Below are 21,247 nucleotides of genomic sequence, written 5' to 3'. Positions count from 1 at the left end.
TATTAATGGAGAAATTATTTTTTATATACATTAGTTATCAATAAATCATTAATCAGAGACTGCACGGTAGTAAAATAAATAGCTACAGCCTAGTTTTCCAACATATTAAAAGGTCATTGTTTAGTTGACATGTGAAAGGCGTGTTGGTGAGATGGATTGTGGCATTTTGTGTGATCTCATCATATGAGATCTGTCTCATTCATGGCTGCCTCATCTTGTGTTTAATGAGAATAGTTCTGGGTTACATGCAGTCTTGCAGAGTAAAGAGGTTAATTGTGTTTTAATTAATAGTTACATTATGGACAGCCTTGCTTTGTAAACAGAACACCCTGTAGCAAAGCATACATCACCTATTGTTTGCACATGCAGATGCCTTCCCAGGCACATCTATACACAATTGGTTACTTTGTAGGCAGCAATTGCACAATTAAGAAACGCTTAAAATGGGCAATTTTTCTAATGGCTGCACTGTATCACTGCTGAGCTAGCTACATTGTTAAGGATTCGAACTGCTAAGATTTAGCTTAATACATTTGTGAATATTAAGCTTAATAAAAACTAATGTAGCCCAAATTACTTAAGCTAACAACATATATTCTATTTAAATTTTAAATTAACATAAATATAATATTTAGTCATTTTTTTCTCTTCTTCTTATACTAACACCATCCATATTACTACCCGTCCTCAAGTGCCACCAACAGTTCACAAAGGAAGTCAATTTAGTAATACCGAGACCCCTACACCCTCCACCTTTATATATTTGCTTGTAACACTGATGGGCTATTTTGGGAAGTGTTGAATACATTTAGCCCATGGAACCTGCAGACTTAACACTATGGAGAACCATGGCCCTCTGAATTGGTCTCCAGTTATTTGACCTCACTATTCCCACAATTTATTGGTAATTAAAAGAGTAAATCAAAATTATTAACTTGTATTTTCATCTAAACATTACTCATTATATATGTATTTTTTTTTCTTTTCTTATAGGCAACTACCAAACCAAAGATATTCCTTCCACTGATATCTACAGAGATGGCTACCAGCCCACTTGCAGGCACTAACGACATTCTCCTGGCTTCACCACCAACTAGCTACCAGCAAGACACTATTGGCCAGTCCAGGGTCGGTCACCCGGGCATGAAGCCTAACCAAGTCAGCCAGGTCATTCTGTATGGCATCCCGATTGTATCTCTGGTCATTGATGGCCAGGAGAGATTGTGTCTCGCCCAAATTTCCAACACCCTCTTAAAGAACTATAGCTACAATGAGATCCATAACAGACGGGTAGCACTTGGTATCACTTGTGTGCAGTGCACCCCAGTGCAACTGGAAATATTGAGGAGGGCAGGAGCAATGCCTATCTCTTCAAGAAGATGTGGGATGATCACCAAGAGAGAGGCTGAGAGACTTTGCAAGTCCTTCTTAGGAGAAAACAGGCCTCCAAAACTGCCAGATAACTTTGCATTTGATGTGACTCATGAATGTGCTTGGGGAAGCAGAGGGAACTTCATCCCAGCAAGGTACAACAGCTCACGGGCGAAGTGTATCAAATGCACCTACTGCAACATGTACTTCTCTCCCAATAAGTTTATCTTCCACTCACATCGAACTCCAGAGGCTAAATACACCCAGCCAGATGCTGCCAACTTTAACTCTTGGAGAAGACACTTAAAACTGACAGATAAGTCTTCGGCAGAAGAAATTTTGTTTGCCTGGGAAGATGTGAAAGCCATGTTTAATGGGGGAAGCCGTAAAAGAGCTCTAAGTCATGGGCACTGCCATTCATTGAACTCCGTAAAGGCACCTAATGGAGTCTTGTCACATATGATTGGGCAAGAACTTAACCAGAAGAGGCCACGGTTTGAAGAGGAGGAAGAGATTGAGTCCCCCAACATCACAAATAAGGCTCCAAGAAGTTACCCTGTCATTCCAGTGCCCAGCAAAGGGTTTGGCATGTTGCAAAAGTTTCAAGCTAGTACTCTTTTTCCAAGTCCCTACACCTTTCCTGCCTTTGGCTTGTGTCAGAAGAAAGATGACAGTGACGCTGTTAATGGTCAGAAGACCAGTGCCCTATCTGGTCTCTTCTGGCCTGGGAGAAAAGATGCATTTTATCCCCCTTTTTGTATGTTTTGGCCACCTAGAACCCCTGGTGGCCTTCCCGTTCCTACCTATCTCCAGCCTCAACCTAGCGCCCTTAGCTCTATCACAGACAACCCTACTTTGAGACAGGCCTTCCTTGAGCTAGCTGACCAAAGTGATGGAAGTAGTCTCAGCACAACTGGGGACAGTCTTTTTGAAAATGAGTGTTCCAGCTCTCCCGTATCCAGTGACATCAGGCCTTCCTCTGAAACTAGAACCAATGTTTTGGAGGTTCCCCCTTTTCCCATCCGGAAGCAAAGCTACCACTCAGCCTTCAGGCCAGTGGTCAAGGACACAGATAGCATTGCCAAACTGCATGGCAACCTTGAGGACTTCCCTGGCGATCGGCACATCTCGCCTGGAACCAGCTGCAGTTACCAAAGTGACAGCTCAGACTCAGATGAAGAGCAGGATGTGGATGTGGAAACAAACAAGCAGCCTGATGAGGAGGAAGAGGAGAGCCTAAGCAGCCAGTTCCTCCAAAGCAGAGGTCTGGCGGAAAGCAATGAGAAAATATGCAAGGACAGGTCCTCTTTCTCTGGTTCCAGGAACGAAGCCCAGGCTGAGAAACTGGAAAGCGTAGAGCATCCTTCTTCCACCCCAAAAGACTCAAGCCCCCGTCATACATCACTGGAGGAGCCCTGCTACAAAGAAGTAAATATCACCCCGCCGGGCTGCTGAGCTAATTATTATTATTTAAATGCAGCTTTAGGCTGAACGGGTTATGTATGCATAATAAGATTGATAACTAGATGCCCTAAAGAAATGAAATCTTCAATGTGTTTAGCTTTTTAACACAATGCCACAGAGAGCAATGTTTTACATGCAAATAGGCCCCTCTCTACTTGATGGAGGTGTGTGTGCTTTTTCCTAGACCCATATGGTATATTTTATATGCTGTGAAGCCTTATAGAGAGAGTGCTGATAATTACAGTCATGGAACAACAAGCTCTTAATAGATCTGAATTTTTCTGTAGAAAAACAGGCGTGTATATTATGTGGTTTCATATGTCGCTTTAAACAGTAATTTATACATTTGGTATATTGTAATGTATGCAGCCAATTCTGTGCATATAGCATATACATTATGTTTCTTTATTGTAGACACAAAAAGGCAAGGAAGATAATGGTAACTTACCCCCGAAGGACGATTCCTACGCAGGTAATTTTTCTGTACTGGCTTTTAACTCTGAGAGACTGAATTATTCAATTAACAGATTGCTATTCTGAGCAGCTGAGTAACTCGCAGTTTAATAATATCCTGTAGTTGCCTATAGAGTGGTTACTAAATTGAAAAACGTTAATTGTAAAGGTATCTACACACTTCAGTGTAGGCTTGCTTAATTTGACTACTTATCGGGTTGTACAGAAGAACCTTAATATATCTATAGTCAAAATCTGTCCATGGCAAAGAAGCCCTGCCCAATTTTCTTTTTCCTTGGGGAGAGGGACGATCCTCAGGGTTAGATTCTTCCTAGCTCATATCTGTTATTTTTCTCCAAAAGAGGCCAGCCTAGGAGATTTCTACTAAACATGATTTGCCCCATTCCAAAGGGTTAAGTATGAACTTGTCCAGAGCGAACAATCTTTGCTCCATCATTTTTCATTAGACAAATTTGTTAGACTGTTCTACAGATAGGCAACGAAGCAGGGCCAGCCAGCATTCAACGTAGGCCGCTTAAGAATTAAGCATTAGCTGACATGTACACAATTAAAACGCAGCATGTATCCTTCCACCTTACCAGATGATCCCATGGGGGTCTATGCTAAAGCAACCCACAGACATGAGATGGCAGTTGGAAGATCTGATTATCGCAGTAGAATGAACTTAGCATCAAAATGCACAATAGTTTCAGTAGAATGTTTTTCATTTTATTCACTTGTTCACCTAGAGCAGTGGTCTCCAAACTAAGGCTCATGGACCAGATGAGGTCCTTTACTTGTCTTTTTCCGACCCTTGGGGCACTATTCCTCTCTCTGACTTCAACAATGGGGTATTATTCCTCCCACTGACACCAATGTTGGGGCATTATTTCTCCCAAAGACATCAATGATTGGCCACTATTCCTCCTACTACCAACCACAGGGTTGCTATGTAATGTTTTTACTCCCACTGACTACCAAGCCTTAGGCATTATCTACTCCCAACTTGACACACTATGCCCCCCCCTAAAGTCTGATGGACAGTAAACTGGCCCTTTGTTTAGAAATTTAGAGACCCCTGATTTAGAAGATACCCATGTCTTTGGCCTTTTTTTGAGAGAACAGTTCCATTGTCTGGCAGATTCCATTTTGGGCTATTGACTTCTCCCTCATTCGGTCAAACAGGTGGCATCTGTAGAGGTCAAATTGTTAGGGAAGTAGATCATTTACCAACTTGATCATTATTGGGCAGCAGTAGAACTTATAAAATATGATTGTTGTGATGACTTCCATTATCTCAGGTTATCTCAGATTCGTGAAACAAGCATATTTACAATGTCTATAGATCTATATATCATGTATATATCATGTGAAATATTTGGTTTTGCTATGTGTATATTATTTGTATTGCATTAAAAAAATAGTTTATTGCTGGCTTTCATAGTTTAGCACAACACTATTAAAGTATCATCAGCTTGTTTTTTTTTTCACATTGCACACCTATGCCTTTATGAGAATATTTTACCCTAAGCGCTACCATGTTGAGTAATTATCTTTAGCCCCTAAGAGGAGAAAACTAAGGCTGGCCATACCTTATCCAAATTTCTCATTCAATTTCCTTTAGATTTACCTTGAACCATGTAGTGCAAGGGCCTGCCTGATTGCATACAAATTGAAAGTGTTTAGGTTTGACCTCATATTATATGGTTTTAGTAAATCTAAAGGAAAATTGTATAATGTATGGCCAGCCTAACTCTATGGAGCTGCTATGCAGAAGAGTCAGAGATTTAAATAAAGCTCATTCATTTTCTCACTGCTGATTACCCAGTGATGTCATGTCATGGCGTGGTGTGATCTTTCTTCATATATGACAGATTATTTTTTTGTTACTGACTATATCCTTCTTGATTAGGTACATGGGAATGCTTTTCTGTGTGTGTGTATATTATATATATGTAAATATAAATATATATATATATATATATATATATATATATATATATATATATCTAGATCTATAGATAAATTGTAGATTTATATATTTCTATATATATATATATATATATATATATATATATATATATATATATATATATACATATATAGATCTTCTAGATATAGATCTATATATATATATCCATCCATCCAATCATCCAGATATATATATATATATATATATATATATATATATATATATATATATATATATATATATATATTTAGATATATAGATAGATATATATATACTGTATATATACACATGCCCATGTACCTAAACAAGAAGGATATAGTCAGTAGTCTGTAGACAGCAAAAAATGAATCTGTCATATATGAAGCAAGATCATATCCATACATATTTGCTGATAAATAAGGAGGAAGACTACAGAAAGATTCATAAAGTATTATGTATCCATTTTTTATTATTATTATTATTATTATTATTATTATATGGGTTTTATATAGCGCCAACAGTTTGCTCAGCGCTTTACAAAATAAAGGCAGACGCTACAATACAATTTGGTACAACAGGAATCAGGGGGCCCTGCTCATTAGAGCTTACAATCTATATACTTATCCATTTTTATCTTTCAATTCATCCTTCTGTCTGTTTATTTGTCTATCTCTTGATGGTCACATTGGCACAGTCAGTCTGTATGTTGTAATAGATAAGCAGAGACCTGTTTGAGCCCTAGCTGCCATGTTAAATCTTCATTTACATCAGCCTTCCATGCGTCATGTGCCCTTCTATTAACATAAAAGGTTACATGGCAAGACCAGTATTACTAGACTTAATGAATCAAATGTGAACCGGGCCTTTTCTTGAGAACAGTGTCATAGCTCTCCTGTCAATATAAAACTATAAGTACACTTATAGCTGCTCTACTTTCTGGTGTCAGCGTATACCCCTGTATGCCTGTGAATTTAAAACCTTATATGTTTATATAGTTTGGTTTAAAGATCCCATCTTATCTTGTGACCCCAGAGCTGTAGAGGAAGTACGAGAACCAGCAAACCCACACATTCACCCGCTTGCTGGGACTCCTAGTTCCCTGGACTGGAATGGCCCCTTGTCTACACACTTTGGTTCATTCTCATCAAAAGAAAAACATTAATTTTAATATAAAATACTATATGTAATTATCAAACTGTAGAATGGTGAATTGGAAAAAAAAATCCAAGTCAGTGGGAAATATCCACCTTTAGCAAACCACATTGTAACATTAAACATGTAAATAAAAAAATAAATAATGGAAATCACATTTGTACTGTGCATGATCATTCTGGTTCTTAATTGAAAGTATTTTGTCAAAGTATAATGCAGTAGTTACCACAAGGAATTGTGAAATTTGACGTTATATAATTGTTACTATTCGGGATTCTCTGCGGTGATCTTCAAAGAAAGTAAAGGTGTTCAGAGGTTTTAGATGGATTTTTACCAATTGCTGCCCTGTATATAAAAACAACTATCTACGAAAACATACACGTTTGAGTCAGAAGGCTTGGCTTGAGGAAGGCAAATAATCAATAATAACTCTAACCCTAATGCCAAATATGAGCAGGAATATTTTCTAACAGATAACCTAAAGATGATATTGTTATTAGCTGCAATGTTGCATGGTTTGCTATTACATAGCCATATACATTCATCACAGTAGATGCTAGCGACAAAGGAAAACTTCTTGTGCCCCGGTGGCGGCAATTGCAAAGAAGCACGCCTGTTAAAACCCAAGTTTGCAACCTCTTTGACCAACGTAGGAGTTCATTCATTTTTTATACCATCATCCTCATTTGGTCATCATGCCCAGTGACCATAAACGTTTTTTTGGTCATGTCAACCAAACTTCCAAAGGCATTGGGTGATCAGATACAGGAATATTTTTCCTTGTAAGGTCAAAACATGATTCCAATTGTTTCTAGAGCCATCCCCTAAAAATATTTTGGAGAATCCCTGCAACTGAATGACCAATGTTAAGGAACCCTCGCTTTTCATTAGACAGGAACTCCATATCTTTGGTGCAAAAAAACATAGATTTGTGGAATGGTTTCAGCCAATGTTGCAATGACTGATCTCTTATATGATGGGACAAGTAACAGATCCAAAAAAAATGATCTACACATGTATGTCCAGCTTGGCTTATGAAAACCTGTTAATTAAGCTGCACCATATTTAGCATTACCATGGACAATTTCCTTTGGTCAGAAGCCAGTATTCAGACAACTGTTCCCGTCAAGGGCATCTGTATGAATTGCTGAAACAAGTATTTCTCAGCTCAGGTGTAAAGAAATATCTGTCTGTTCCAGATTTGTTGGGATAATTATCAATCAACGTAATTTAAACCCAGTCTATAGTTGGCCATATATACTTTAATCTGATCATGCAAGAGTAAATCGTTTGGTCCTTCTTTTAACTTGCATGCCAAACTGTCTTCTGAATCATGGCCTATGAGGTGTCAGCAGAGATCTCTCTGTAGAAATTGATAGAAAATCAAATTATAAATTTCATTCAATGCAGCTCAGATGGTAATTATCTGCTTTGTTCACTCATTTGTGAAACATGTAGTGAACGTCACATCATTAGCCATACTATGCAACTATATTGCTTTGTGTGTGGTCACCCTAAGTATAGACATAGACATTAGAGTGATAATTTACTAAAGGCAAACAGACTAGTCCGTTTGCAAGGGAATTTGCACTTTCCAAGGGAATTTTCCCCTTAGCTTAGTGACTTCCAGTGGGGGCCCGTCCATAAGGGCCCCAACTAATCCGTGCGCCAACCCCTAATCTACATACAGGGGCATCAGACGCATGGATTGCAATTTTTTTTTTAAGCATATGATTAGAGCCTGAGACTCTGATTGGCTTAAAAAAAAGATGGACTCGGGGCACAGAGCCGCATTCTTGTCACCGATTGACGGGGGACAATCGCTGCATTCCTGTCTGTCCCCCGTTTGCACGGGGGGGTATTTGCTGCCTTTCCATCTGTCTCCCACGAGGGGGGGTGTTGTTAGTTTGCCCCCCCCCCCCAAATATTGAGCACCGGCTGCCACTGGTGACTTCTATCATGTGCAAGCAAAAATACACTTTTTTTATTTTCCATGCATGGGATTGGGCATTCTTTGCAAAGTTAACTTTCACTACATTAACTGAGCTTATTGATCATTTCATTGCAACCTATTTGCTTTTAGTAAATCAACCTCTAGAAAATCAATTGAACTGCCAAAATATCACCCCCTATCCCTTTCACAGATGACTGATAGATACAAAAGCTGGCATCCGGGTTAGCTAATATTGACCAAAAGCTATTGCTCCTTTAATATATGATTTGTTCTGGGATAAACATTTTGTACACAACACATAACACTTTTTACCATAGGCATTCATGTCTGTAGGCTGTCAAAGAGTGTCCCACAGCAGATCGTTTACAAATGTCCAATCGCTGTCTAATTCCTGCAGCCTGCTTTAATGCATAAGAGTCATTGTGATATATGCCTAAAGCCAGACTCCAGGCAAACAGATAAATACACATATACTATAACTTGTTTGCCTGCCAAAAGGATTGATAATTTTGTCCATCAAGTCCTGAAATTTCCACAGCCTAGATCAGTGATGGCGAACCTTGGCACCCCAGATGTTTTGGAACTACATTTCCCATGATGCTCCACTACACTGCAGAGTGCCAGAGCATCATGGGAAATGTAGTTCCAAAACATCTGGGGTGCCAAGGTTCGCCATCACTGGCCTAGATGGACAGCACGGCCAGGTTAGTGGCCTCAGTTTTCTCTACTGCAGTTAAATAACATAGCTTGGTCCCCTACCTGCCCCCAGCCTGACACTGGATAATACAGGAGCATGATAATGTATATACAGTATATACAGTAGAATGATAATGTATATACAGTGTGTATATATATATATATATATATATATATATATATATATATATATATATATATATATATATATATATCATTGTACCGGGCCTGATTGGTCCAAGAGCTGTCTTTTATATTTGGTATGAGAATACAGTTGACAATAAAAGTGGCAGCAACACTTTGCCAATGTACAATGCTAAGACAACAGTATTCTTTTTGATAGTACAGTTTAAATTGAACTGGTGGCACTGGGTCTACTAGTAGTAGGCACTAAGCAGGGAGCATTGGGTGGATGGCGGTTGGTCTGTTATCTTGCAATTAGAGGAAGAGGGTCAGTACTGTTAAACAAGATAATACAACAGGTTGATATTAAGACAGATTCCTATACGTATTTACTTACTAAAAATTAATGGTTATAATTTAACATGTAACTGCATTAAATGGTGTTTCTTTATATCTGCCTGGAGTTTGGCTTTAATTCCCAATAAACCTGATCCATCTATATTGTTTAAGTATGATTAGAAAGGGAGAATTGCTTTGACTTGTTTACCATGTGGGTAAGGCTCCATTTAAAACAAAAGTGACCTGTACTGAGGTAGTCTATGTTTGCTTGCAATGAATCAAGGAATCCAACAATTCTGATTGGCCGGCTTCAGGAATTTTACGATTCAGAAATTCAAGTTTTGCCGTAAAAGACTAGATGCGCCAAATACTAAGACCGATGTCACAATTCTGTTGCTGGTGACATAGTGCCAGCAATTGAATCTCACGGGAGAAGTTCAACTTGGCTTAATGGAATTGCTCCCTTGCTAGGACAGAATGCTACTGAATCTCACTCAGGAGAGCAGCTAGGGAGCAAAGTTTTGCTGGTCAAGCTATGGTAGCGATCTCTTTTCATCTTATCTTCTCATTTTATCTTTTCACCAGAGACAAAATCACAAGTGTGAGAATTAAGATTCACTTTATTCCAGAATGGATTTTTTTCACCTCTAGACATTGGATGGTTGTGGCCCTGCTTGGTTCTCTCCAGCACGGTCAGCCAACGATCATGATGCTTATGGCTAACGTAAAAATTAGAGCAGACTCCACCCCCCCAATAGTTCTCTTGTTGGCCTGTTTCTACTGGATTCTGATGAAAGAAACTAGTGTAGGGGTGTCTGCACATTTACAAACATGCCGGAGCAGATAGAGTATATCATTTGTACAGACTGTGCAAGTACCTCTTCAAGGACCACAATGACCCTCTTCAACTCGGGGGGCTTATTTATATTAGCTGAGGGTTGGAAAGACACCCCATCTGCTCTTGGATATTGCTCGCTTCAAGGGCAGGAGAACTGGAGAGCATTCTTCATCATGTCCTAACCTGGAGTGTAATATCCAAGTGGAACCAGGTTGCAACTACTCGTTGCCTGACTGGTGGTGTAACATGCAGAATGCTTCTTTCGTTTCTTTTCTCACCATTTAGAGTGAAATGATTGTGAGTATCCAGTATCTGACAACAGTTGAACATTACAATCTATGAAAGAGTTCAGAGGCTACTCTTGACCTGCATCTATCTTGTTGTCTAGTTTTATACAGCAAATACTGTACTTGAGAAGCAGTTGAATGAGGAGGCCAAATCTTGCACAGGGCCTGTTTGGTGACTATCTGTGCCCCTGTAAACATGCATACTTTAGGATACATTACTACTGCAGACAAGTCATAAGCACGTGAGTTAAGAAATGAAAGACACACAGATCCATTGACCCACCTTTGCTGAGTAGAACATTTTATTCATAATGAAGATGCCCACGCTAAGCATAGGGACTGTATCAGTGCTTAGAGAGAGAAATTAAGTGACACCCAAGTGTTTACAAAAGATTTTCCAGAAAAATGTAAGTGCATGAGTATTCATTATTCCGTAAATTAGCCATAGATGGATTTAAATGTGGCCAGTTCCGCAGAGAGCAGCCCAATTTTGATCCATCTATGGCCATTCCCATTTGAGTGGAGTCAATCTAATAGGACCTCTCGGACAGGACTGTTGGTAAGACTTGAGGTTTAATTTACTAAAGTAAAATAGACTGTGCACTTTGCAAGAGTAGTTGCTCCAGAGCCTAGTAAATGAGCATGTGCAAGCAAAAATTATTATTTTTTTTTAATTTTCCTTGCGTGATTGAGTATTATTTGCAGAGTGAAGCTTTACCTCATTTACTAAGCTCTGGAGCAACTGCAGAGTGCAACTGTTTATTTGCCTTTAGTAAATCAACCCCTTGATGGTTATGCAGGAGGGTCATGTTCCCGCCTAAATTTTCAACTGTCACCTTTTAACTATGCCTAGTTTAAAAGAAGATTATGTCCTAGGTCTAAAATAATTTACATTCTTGAAGAAAAGTGTGCACTTGGTGCTTCTCACATCTCAATTGATCTCTCTGATCCCTCAAGCTTCTCACTTGATCGTTCTGATCCCTCACTTCTCACTTGATCCCTCTGATCCCTCACTTCTCACTTGATCCCTCTGGTGCTTCACACATAAAAGCTTAGGTTTTTGGTCACAAACCCTATACTGAAGGGTACTGTGAGCTAATCTCAATTCTGACACTGACCCCTTATCAGAGATCAAGAGGTTAAGTTACTAAAAGCAAAAAAGATGTTCACTTTGCACGGAAAGTTGCACTTTGCAATGGAATTTGCACCAGAGCTTAGTGAATGCGGTGAATACTCACTTTGCAAAGAATACCCAATCATGTGCAAGGAAAATTAAACATAAATAAATAAAAACAGAATTTTTGGTTGGATATAATTGGATGATGAAGGTCAGCAGAGCTTCACCACATTCACTAAGCTCTTGCAAAGTGAAAAGCCTATTTGCCTTTGGTAAATCAACCACCAGGTTTTCAAATACCTGGGTATGCATGCAGTCCAAAAAGACAATTGGAATAGCTCAATAGGCATTAGACTGCTCAATCGCGTCCCAAAAATACGCTTACCAAAAGACAATATAATATGGATCCATATTAGGGTGCTCTGACACAATTCAATATAATCCTTTACTTATCCCTAAAAAGTCATATTCCTAATAAAAAATATTCCAAAAATTTAATGGCATCTTATTAGTAAACTTTTGGGTGAAATCAAGAAAGTTCTTGGATTCTTTCGAAGTGTTTTGGTAATTTTTTATAGGATTGTAGGATTGTAGCATATGTTCTTTTTTTTTTTTTTTTTTAATTCAGTCATTTCAAGCATGGAAATTGATGGAAAAAAAAACCTAAAGAGGCTTTAAAAACAATGTTTTCTATGTAGGCTTCTAATTTTATTGTCCATTCAAATGAAACAACAACCAACACATAGACAGTACCAAAATTTGACTAAAATTTCAGTGAATGCTGTATTTGAGAACCAGCTGAATGAGGAGCCCAAAAATTGGTCTTGCAGTTGTCCCTTAATTTGAAACAACAGCCAACTCATAAATGATACCAATGAAACAAAATTCAACCAATATTATCATTTTTATACAAGTCTGGCATGATTCTTTAATGTGCTCTTTGACCTTGTGGCACTTGCAGACAAAGTAGGTTGATAGAAACTAGTAAAGATGCATTTTTTTTTCGGTACACTGGGCTAAAATCTATTTATCTCATTGCAGATAAAAGCAAAGAAATGCATTTCTACATCACAGATTCGGACACGTCCGCCGGTGAATTTTGGCGAGAGATACCAGGTAGGTTCCATTCTGATAATATCTTCTGTCCACCTTTGTGGAGTTAAGCCAATCGCGTTCTGTATGTTTGTGCTATGCGCCATAATAAAAAGGCACTTGGAGTTGATAGGACACCGAGAAAAAAAAACAAAAACAAATTTAAAATAAATAAAAATAAAAAATCCCTGCCAAGCTAATAGCAAGCGGATTATTAATTGCTAAGGCAGCATCAAAGGGGATTTCGGAAATATATACAATGAGGCAGCCTGTGAAAAAAATAAAAAATCCTTGCCACGACAATAATTGAAATGTTTCCTTGCAAACCTTCCATTTAAAAGGATCACAGCTTATTTTGCTTTTATATCTGTCAGAAAGACATTAAAGGTATTTTATGGCGTCGCTCCCAACATTTATATTATCTCCATGATAATGATCTCTACACAAAATGTATAATACATTTACAAAAATTACATTATACAAATTAAATGAAACCACCTTTTCGCTGATTGCCGAACGTCTCCGAGGGCTTTGGGAAGGACGTGATTAGAAGTTTTGATACTAAGTTGTCTATTGCAGTGTCTTAAGGAGAGGGGTTTTTTTTTTCTTTTTTTCTTTTTTTTTTTTTTTTGCTTTCTTGGGAATGGAGAATCTAATTTTCCATTTATGTAATGCAAACTGCCTTGGCTTTGACTATTCACGGTTAATTGACTGTCAAACGAGGTTGTTATCCTGAGGCAATGTCTGCAAATTTGCCTGTCAAATGAGACAGAGAGAGCAAGCAGCAGAGAAGGAGGCTGAGAGGGGCAGAGGGGAGAGAGAGAGAGGGAAGGATTGGCGGCGTTCTGTTCAGGAACAGCGATGGGGGCTCAGAACTCAGGAAATGACTCAGGGTAGAGCCATACTCTACCACTACCTGGGGTCAGAGGACACGTGCTTATGTGCTTATGAAGGGGTGTACAATGGAAGGTGAAGCTGATTCATTTGCAAAGTGCCACCCATCTGGGAAAGGTCCATCACCATGAACAGTGTAATGTGATGTATAGTTGTATGCAAATGTTGGGGGTAAAATTACACTGAATTGATTTTTGTCAATTTATAAAGGGTCGAACAGTAGATTCAGCCAAAGGTCGCCAAGCATATGCCGACACATTTATGCTGACATCTGGTTTACATCTTATTTCCGAATCAAATGCTAGCAATGCAAGTCGTATTAATAAAATGGTCATTGTAATTTTGGTCGTAAAGATGTGCCCCTAATCCTAATCTTTCGTTCTTGACTTTCGGTGATACCCTACATAGGTCCCCATTGCTCTTTTGCTTAAATCCACATTGGGGGAGAATTCGCTGGGATTAGGTAATCAGTGAATTAAAAAAAGGTCTAACAAAATCTCTTCTGTGGTCCAATTGGCAGAGAAGCTCATTGACATATGTCTAAGGATAGGCCGTGGTCATTTGGTTTAATGAGCCAGATTACTCTAACCTATCCCTAGATATATGACAATGGTCACCTCTGCCGAACGAATCGCCAACAGGATTTTTTTAAACCTCTTTTAACTCACAAATTTCACATATTGCCTGAGAACCCCTCAGAGGATCCAGGACTGGGACCCTCATGGCATTAAGAGTGGCCACCCTTATTCTTCATGTGGTCATGTGGTTTTCTCCACCTGTGTATTTGAAAAGTTGTGTGCTCCCACCCCATAGGGCGACTGCAGCCTCAACAGATCTAGGTTATTTTCAGATTTTTCTTTTTTCCCATTGATAAACCATTTGAGCCAATTATCATTTTGAGACAATTACCTTACATTATAAGGACTCTCTTTTCACTTTCCGGTGGACACCTCAAGCAGCACCAGAGACCTCTGGCCAGTCCTTTAAGATCAAACCTGTCAGATCTTTGACAGACCCAACCAAGACAGGGGCTTTAGGAGGAGACTAACCTTCTACCCACTGATTATGACCTGCCTTTTTTAATTTTCTGGATGGACACCCCAAGCTGCTCCAGAGACCCCTAGCCAGTCCTTTAGGATCAAACCCCTCAGATCTTAGTGTACTACCACATTCTACATCTCATTTCAGTGACATTAATTACACACAAGCGGCACCAGAGACCACCGGCCAGTCCTTTAGGATTGAACCCCTCAGACTTTAGTTGACCATCACATCCTAAATCTCATTTCACTGGCATGAATTACACACTATTACATTCCAATACCTTTACTTGCATGGTTCCCCATTGCTTGGTGGACACAGGCAATGTCATTATGCAGTGAACATGCTTTACTCATTTGGTAAGTCAGCCTTTATGGAGTTTATTTACAAAAGGCAAATAGGCTTTTTACTTTACATGGGGATTTTCACTTTGCAAAGGGAATTTTCCCTTAGTTTATTGAGTTCAATGAAAACTCACTTGGCAAAAAAACATATCACATGCAAGGAAGATAAAACAGCATTTTTTACTTGCATGTGATTGTATTATTGAAGTCAGCAGAGGTTCATCTCTTTCACTAAGCTCTAGGGAAACTTCCCCTGCAAAAGTGCAAATTCCCTTGCAAAGTGAACAGCCTATTTGACTTTAGTAATTCAACCCAGATGTATCGACCGACTCACTGAAAACAATGCTGCTACAATGTGGCTGATATTTTGTTTAAAGTGGGAGTGAACTCGCATGTATGATTTTTACCTATAGGTAAACCTATAATAAGGCTTACCTATAGGTACTGCAAATATCACATAAATGTGCGCCGTTTAGGATATATCTACTTTAGATGCAGCTGGTGATGTCACCAGCTCATACCCGTGCTGTTTCTTCACAGCCGTTCTGTAAACAGCGATTATATAAACAATGCATACTAGCACATTATTACTCAGGCCGGTTATGTGTGCGGCCACAATTTTGTGCATAGGGTCCGATGCATTTCTGTTCACTGGTTCAGGTACGATTCAGGTGTGAATTTGTGCCTGAATTCACACCTGAACTGGGCCCAAAAACGCACAGGACTCTTTTGCGGACCACACCGCGGCTGCCCCGGACCTGTGTGAACCGGCTCTATTGAGAGCCAGTCACACTCGTCTGTCATGCGAATTGGATGTGGTGAATTCCAGTGAAACTGGCCTTAAACCGGAGCCTGATTTTTCTTCTTTTTTTTTTTAGATGTGGTCTACTACCATTTTAAGGGGGAAAAAAAACTTCTCTGCTGCATGATCCCCCCAGCCCTCCCCCCACCTTTTCCTACCTGGGCCCGATCCAGCAAAGTGCACGAGAGCAGCGCCTCTCCCATTGTGTCCCTCCTCAAAGGGCAGATTGATAGCAGCAGGAGTGATTGGCTCCGGCTTCTGTCAACCAACTTCAGTGACCAAGGAGCTGTGGGGCCCGTGTCACGCTGTTTGTGTAAATGGGTGCCTCAGCAGGGCTTGGGACTCTGGAAGCGAGCACGTATGGGTGCCCTTACTGGCCAGTGGAATGGGTGTTGGTCAGGCCCAGATGTGCGGTCAACAAGAGTCAGACCCCAATCAAAAAGTGGAACTAAATCAAGCTGGGGTGTTCCTGTCTAATAAAAGTAATAGCAGGCATCTTGTGGTGTCTGCTTTTAGGCCGAACTAAAAATGTTAAAACTTATTAAGGTTCCTTTTAATTACCTTTCACTTAGAAAGCCAAAACAACATGCACTCTGACCATGGGTGCAAAACCTATAATCATAGACCTTGCATACTCTACAAGGCACATGTCCACTCCCCTGGACATGTTCGCTCCCCTGGCAGATGACACTCCCCCACGTTCCAGAGGTAGACTGTCCCTCGGCATCATCAGGTCCAGTACAAGGCTTGATAATGTCAGGATTTTAGACAACTGGAGCATTGGGGAGAATACACTGCAGGAACCAGTCTAGCAGCACGGAGGAGTGGAGGATTAGGTAAGTATTTTTTTTTTCTGTGCCCCCTAGACCTAAACAAAGGCTTCATGTACTCTGTTGCTGGTAAACGGACATTTAGGAGCAGTTGGGCATTTTTTTTTCCGGCTGGCCCTGAACTCTCCTCTTATCAGTACATGTACACAGGGTCATTTATAGTCGTTTTTAGGCAGTTGACTTTAGGAGTATTTTTTGGAAAGTAAAATAATGCATTCAGAATGGATATTTAGAGACATTTGAAACGTCAAAAGCTTGTAAAAGCGTGTTAACGTGGTAACTCGCATTTAGCTGTGTTTCGTTTACAGCCATTTTTATGGAGATACATTTTAGACTATTTAAAAAAAAGCCTCTAAAAGCAAACGCAGCTAAACACGGCTAAAGGCGTCATGTAAACACGACAAAACAGATGTTTTTAAACGTCGGTTACTATCTGTCAAGAAACAAGAAAATCGCTCAGGAGAGGTTTTAAAACGTCCCGTGTACATTAAGCCTAAAGCCTCGTACACACGATCAGATTTGTTGCCCAACAAAGTGTCAGACTTTTGTCCGAAGGGCGTGTGCCGGGAACATGTCTTGCATACAAATGGTACACAATTGACATACTACAAGGAATTTCAGCTCTTGAGCCACACCCTTTGGGCATCTTCTGCTAATGTCGTGTTTGGTGAGCATTGATTCTGAGCATGCGTTTTTAATTTCGACTTTTGTGTGACGGACTTGTGTACAGACGATAGGAAAATTGGACAACAGACCATTGTCCGCCGAAAATTTACTAGCCTGCCATCCAACATTTGTTGGCAGAAAGTTGGACAACAATTGTCTGGTGGAGCATACTAATGGTTGGATTTTAGGCAAAAAGGCTGTCATCACACAATTCCCAGACGAAAATCCGATCGTGTGTACGAGGCTTTACTCTTGCACTGCAAAGGGGGAATTTTCATGATTCCTAGAATTGGGCTTTAAACCTTTCCTTGACACCACTAAAAATGTTGTGTTTTGCCCACTCCGTCTGCTCTAGTCCATTCCCTCCTTTGGGGGTTGTGCTGCTTATAAGAGCAAAATAATGAAGGCCCCTATTGTGTCCAATCCATCGAAAGCCCTTGGGGTTGATTTACTAAAATTGGAGTGTGCAAAATCTGGTGCAGCCGTGCATGGTAGCCAATCAGCTTCTAACTTCAGCTTGTTCAATTTAGCGTTGGCAAAAAGCCTGGAAGAGCTGCACCAAACTTTGCACTCTCCAGTGTTAGTAAATGAACCCCCTTGCGACTGGGTGACAACATCCCATGGCACTTGTGACAAGTGAAAAATTCGGCAAACTCAGATTTTAAATGACATTGAAGTCAATTGGGGGGGGGGGGGGGGCAGATTTTGGTGGTCACTTGACCCAAATAGCATAGGAAGCCCCAACTGAGTGTTCTTTTGTTTGTTTTCGGGTGAAGTTTGATTTTTTTTTTTTGTAAGTTGAGGCGTTTTCAGTGTGAAAAAGGTGTAAAAATAGCACTTTGAAAAATGTAAAGAGATGCATTTTACAGTTATTTAATGTTTCTTAAGATTTTACATCTTCAACATTTATATAATAAAACAGGAAGAAAGAAAACAATTTATATTGTCTATTTAAATTTTTTTAAGGTTGCTATTTTTTGGGGTCTAAAAAACACCTCAGTTAACAAAAATAAATATTTTGACCCTTTTCAGGTCTAAAAAAAACACTTCATCTTCTAAAAAAAAATAATAATAATTCCTTTCTGTTCTCATCAACACTAACTGCGGAGTGTGACAGAATAATACGTATTTGCTGTTTTGTAGAATTTATTTTTCTTTCATTTTTAGTTTCAATTATAGCTTGCATAATACAAATATCTATATATGTATATTTTATTGCGATGCCCCAGCTCTTCTTAATAAATGTCATATAAAACAAAATAAAATAGCAATATATCGAAATGCAATACAAGACATGTAAACTCAAAGTACGTGAACTGCCAATTTTTTTTAAAGTGGTGTGACATTTTGAAAAATATTGACTGTGATGGTTGCAAAATCACAGAAAAGCCCTAGGGCCATTCTAAAATGTATGAAACAAAATTCTGAGTTTAAAAGTCTGAGTTCCGTGATTAAAAGTCAGAATTCTGAGTCTCAAAGTCAGAGTTCTGAGATTAAAACTTGGGGCTGTTCTATCTCAGAATTCTGACAATTAAACTCAGAATTTTGTTTAATACATTTTAGGATGACCTCAGGGCTCTTCCGTACAAAATCAAAAGCACTGAGATTATTAGATTTTTGGATTGTAAAGATTATTGTTGGCCATTAAAAATATTATTATTAGCAGTTTTTTAAACACTATCTGCAAAATCCTCATTGAGTGGATTTAATTTTAAGCAGGCTGTGGAATTTTTCACATATTGGTAAGTCGCCATTAAATGGATGTTCCTGTTATTTTCGGCTCTTGACATTTGCATATTGTTCTATTAGGTAGCAAATTTACCGTGTTCATTCTTGGCTTGTTCACTAAATCCAATTCTGTAACAAATTTATCAGCAGTTTTGATAAAATTCCAAAATAACAGAACAGCAAAATGTTATTTCCAATTCTAGTCTTTTACCACTCAAGTATTCACTGGGATATGTTGGCTAAAATGGCTCAACATCGCTTTACCCATGGGAAATATAAAAAATAAATACAGCCATTAGTGCATCTCCTGTGTTAATATTCTTCAAATAACAACACTTTCCCCGTTCCCATATTGCATGCTGTAGTTTTCTATAAACATAAAAACAATACAGAAAGGCAACAAAATTTTAAAAAGGACTTGATAGTGGGATATCTGCCCCATAAAGCGTTTAATTAACTTTTGCATCATCTTCTCAGTGGGTCACCAGCAAACAGTTGCCTCGCCGATCCTTCCTTGTCTATATTTTAATAACTTGTTGAAATGTTGGCATTAAAGATAGAATTAAGCTAATAAAAATACAGCATAAAAAAAAAAACATTGGATCTCCATCGTACACAACATACGTCGATATCTTTGTTACAGCCACCAGTAAACAAGCAAAACGACACCAAGACAAAAAGAGTGGTTAATCCATCGAGCGGGAGACGACACCTAACTCCCGCCTTTGGCTACGTATCTTACTGAATAGGCCCTTAAACGGAAATTTATGTAGTCACTTCACTACCCATGAAACCGTTTTAATCTTGAAAAAGGCAATTACTCCACGGCCATAAAATCGGACTAGGGAGGAGAAACAAAGTAAATGATGGAATTCCAAGTCAACAAAGTCATTAAATTATTGTTTTCCTCTGTTTTTTTTTTTTTGTTTCTCCAGCAGAGGCTAGTCAAGAGAATGGCACATCCCAGACCCTGAAGAAGGACGTTGGAACTATGGGAAAAGGTAATAGGAGATCTGGACTGGCAAAGTCACAATTCAGTTGTTTTTTTTCGTATATTGGCTGATGAGTAAGAAGACGATTGTGAGCTAATGTAAGCTCCAGTGCTGGACATAGATTGCAGAGGGGCCATGTGCAAAATGCTTCCATTTATTTCCAAGCAATGTGCATGGCAATATTAGGAGCAGACGCCATCAATGATCACAAAGCGGCTTGATAACTGTTAACTCAATCAAACCCACAACAAATCCAAATTTTTACCAGCAATTTTAAGCCCTGATGAGGCCTGTTAGAACCTCCAAATGAGCTGTTTGTCCTTTCTACATTTTAGGAGAAAATAAACTCTTTGTGGTTCCTCAACATTTGCGCTGGCACTCCACCTTTTCCATCAATTTAAATACAATCTGACAAGACAGAAAGATGGAAATTGTTGTCTTGTTTTGGAAGCTACAACCTCCAAAGGTTGATGAGATACTGACCTGAAATAAGGGCTACTATTTCAGGTGTCTGTCTCATGTACCCATAACGCAGGCGGTCAGGCACTATAGCTGGCTACTGTGTTCTTCAGCTATAGCAGCCCTCTTTCCCATAAGGCAAGCAGGCCTACCTGTACTCAGTTGCTCCCAGGACTTATACACAATTCTGTAATACCTGGCTACCATGCCTGGGCAGGAGCGAACTGAGCACGGCAAGCTGGTACTTGTGGTTGGCAGACAGGCAGAGAGGTTTAACGATAGTCCAGGCAAAAGGCAGGTAAGGTTCAGAATATTCAGGGTCAAATACTTAGCAAAAAGGCAGGCAGAGTTCCGAGCGTATTCAATATCCAGTCCGAGGTCGTCAACAAGGGAATCCAAACTACCAGATGGGGCAGACAAACAACAAGCTTGGAGCACATGTAACAAACACAATATCACAAGCATGAGACTGCAGGCTTGGTTGGCTTAAATCAGGTTTGGTCTCCACCCAGAGACTGGCTGCAGCAATCACCTTGCAGGTGGACAGACACACAAGGAGAATGCCACTGTCAAAACCAGAATGCTGGAATGAGACCAGCAGCTGTGATGGAGGTTGGCCATAAAGATAATTTTTCAAAGACAATGGCAGAGGGG

The 21,247-nt window shown here is 39.4% G+C and overlaps 1 protein-coding gene across 3 annotated transcripts in view; it reads left to right on the top strand.

Moving 5' to 3' along the window:
- The window catches only part of SKOR2 (SKI family transcriptional corepressor 2), a 63,216-nt gene that overhangs the window by 12,564 nt on the left and 29,405 nt on the right, over window positions 1-21,247 (top strand). For 2 of the 3 annotated variants that reach the window (XM_077463033.1, XM_077463034.1), the window contains exons 2-5: window positions 994-2,799; window positions 3,250-3,307; window positions 12,787-12,861; window positions 20,078-20,143. In XM_077463033.1, the coding sequence (XP_077319159.1) occupies window positions 1,039-2,799; window positions 3,250-3,307; window positions 12,787-12,861; window positions 20,078-20,143 (1,960 nt within the window). In that variant the 5' untranslated portion in view covers window positions 994-1,038. The remainder of the gene's footprint in view (window positions 1-993; window positions 2,800-3,249; window positions 3,308-12,786; window positions 12,862-20,077; window positions 20,144-21,247) is intronic. The other variant, XM_077463036.1, reaches the window with a different exon arrangement.

Source organism: Lithobates pipiens, unplaced genomic scaffold (assembly GCF_037356315.1).
Source record: "Lithobates pipiens isolate NorthernLeopardFrog02 unplaced genomic scaffold, aLitPip1_a1.2 Scaffold_3, whole genome shotgun sequence".
Lineage (NCBI taxonomy): Eukaryota > Metazoa > Chordata > Amphibia > Anura > Ranidae > Lithobates > Lithobates pipiens.
The sequence above is the reverse complement of the archived record's forward strand: the minus strand, read 5'-3'. Positions and strand labels throughout refer to the sequence as shown.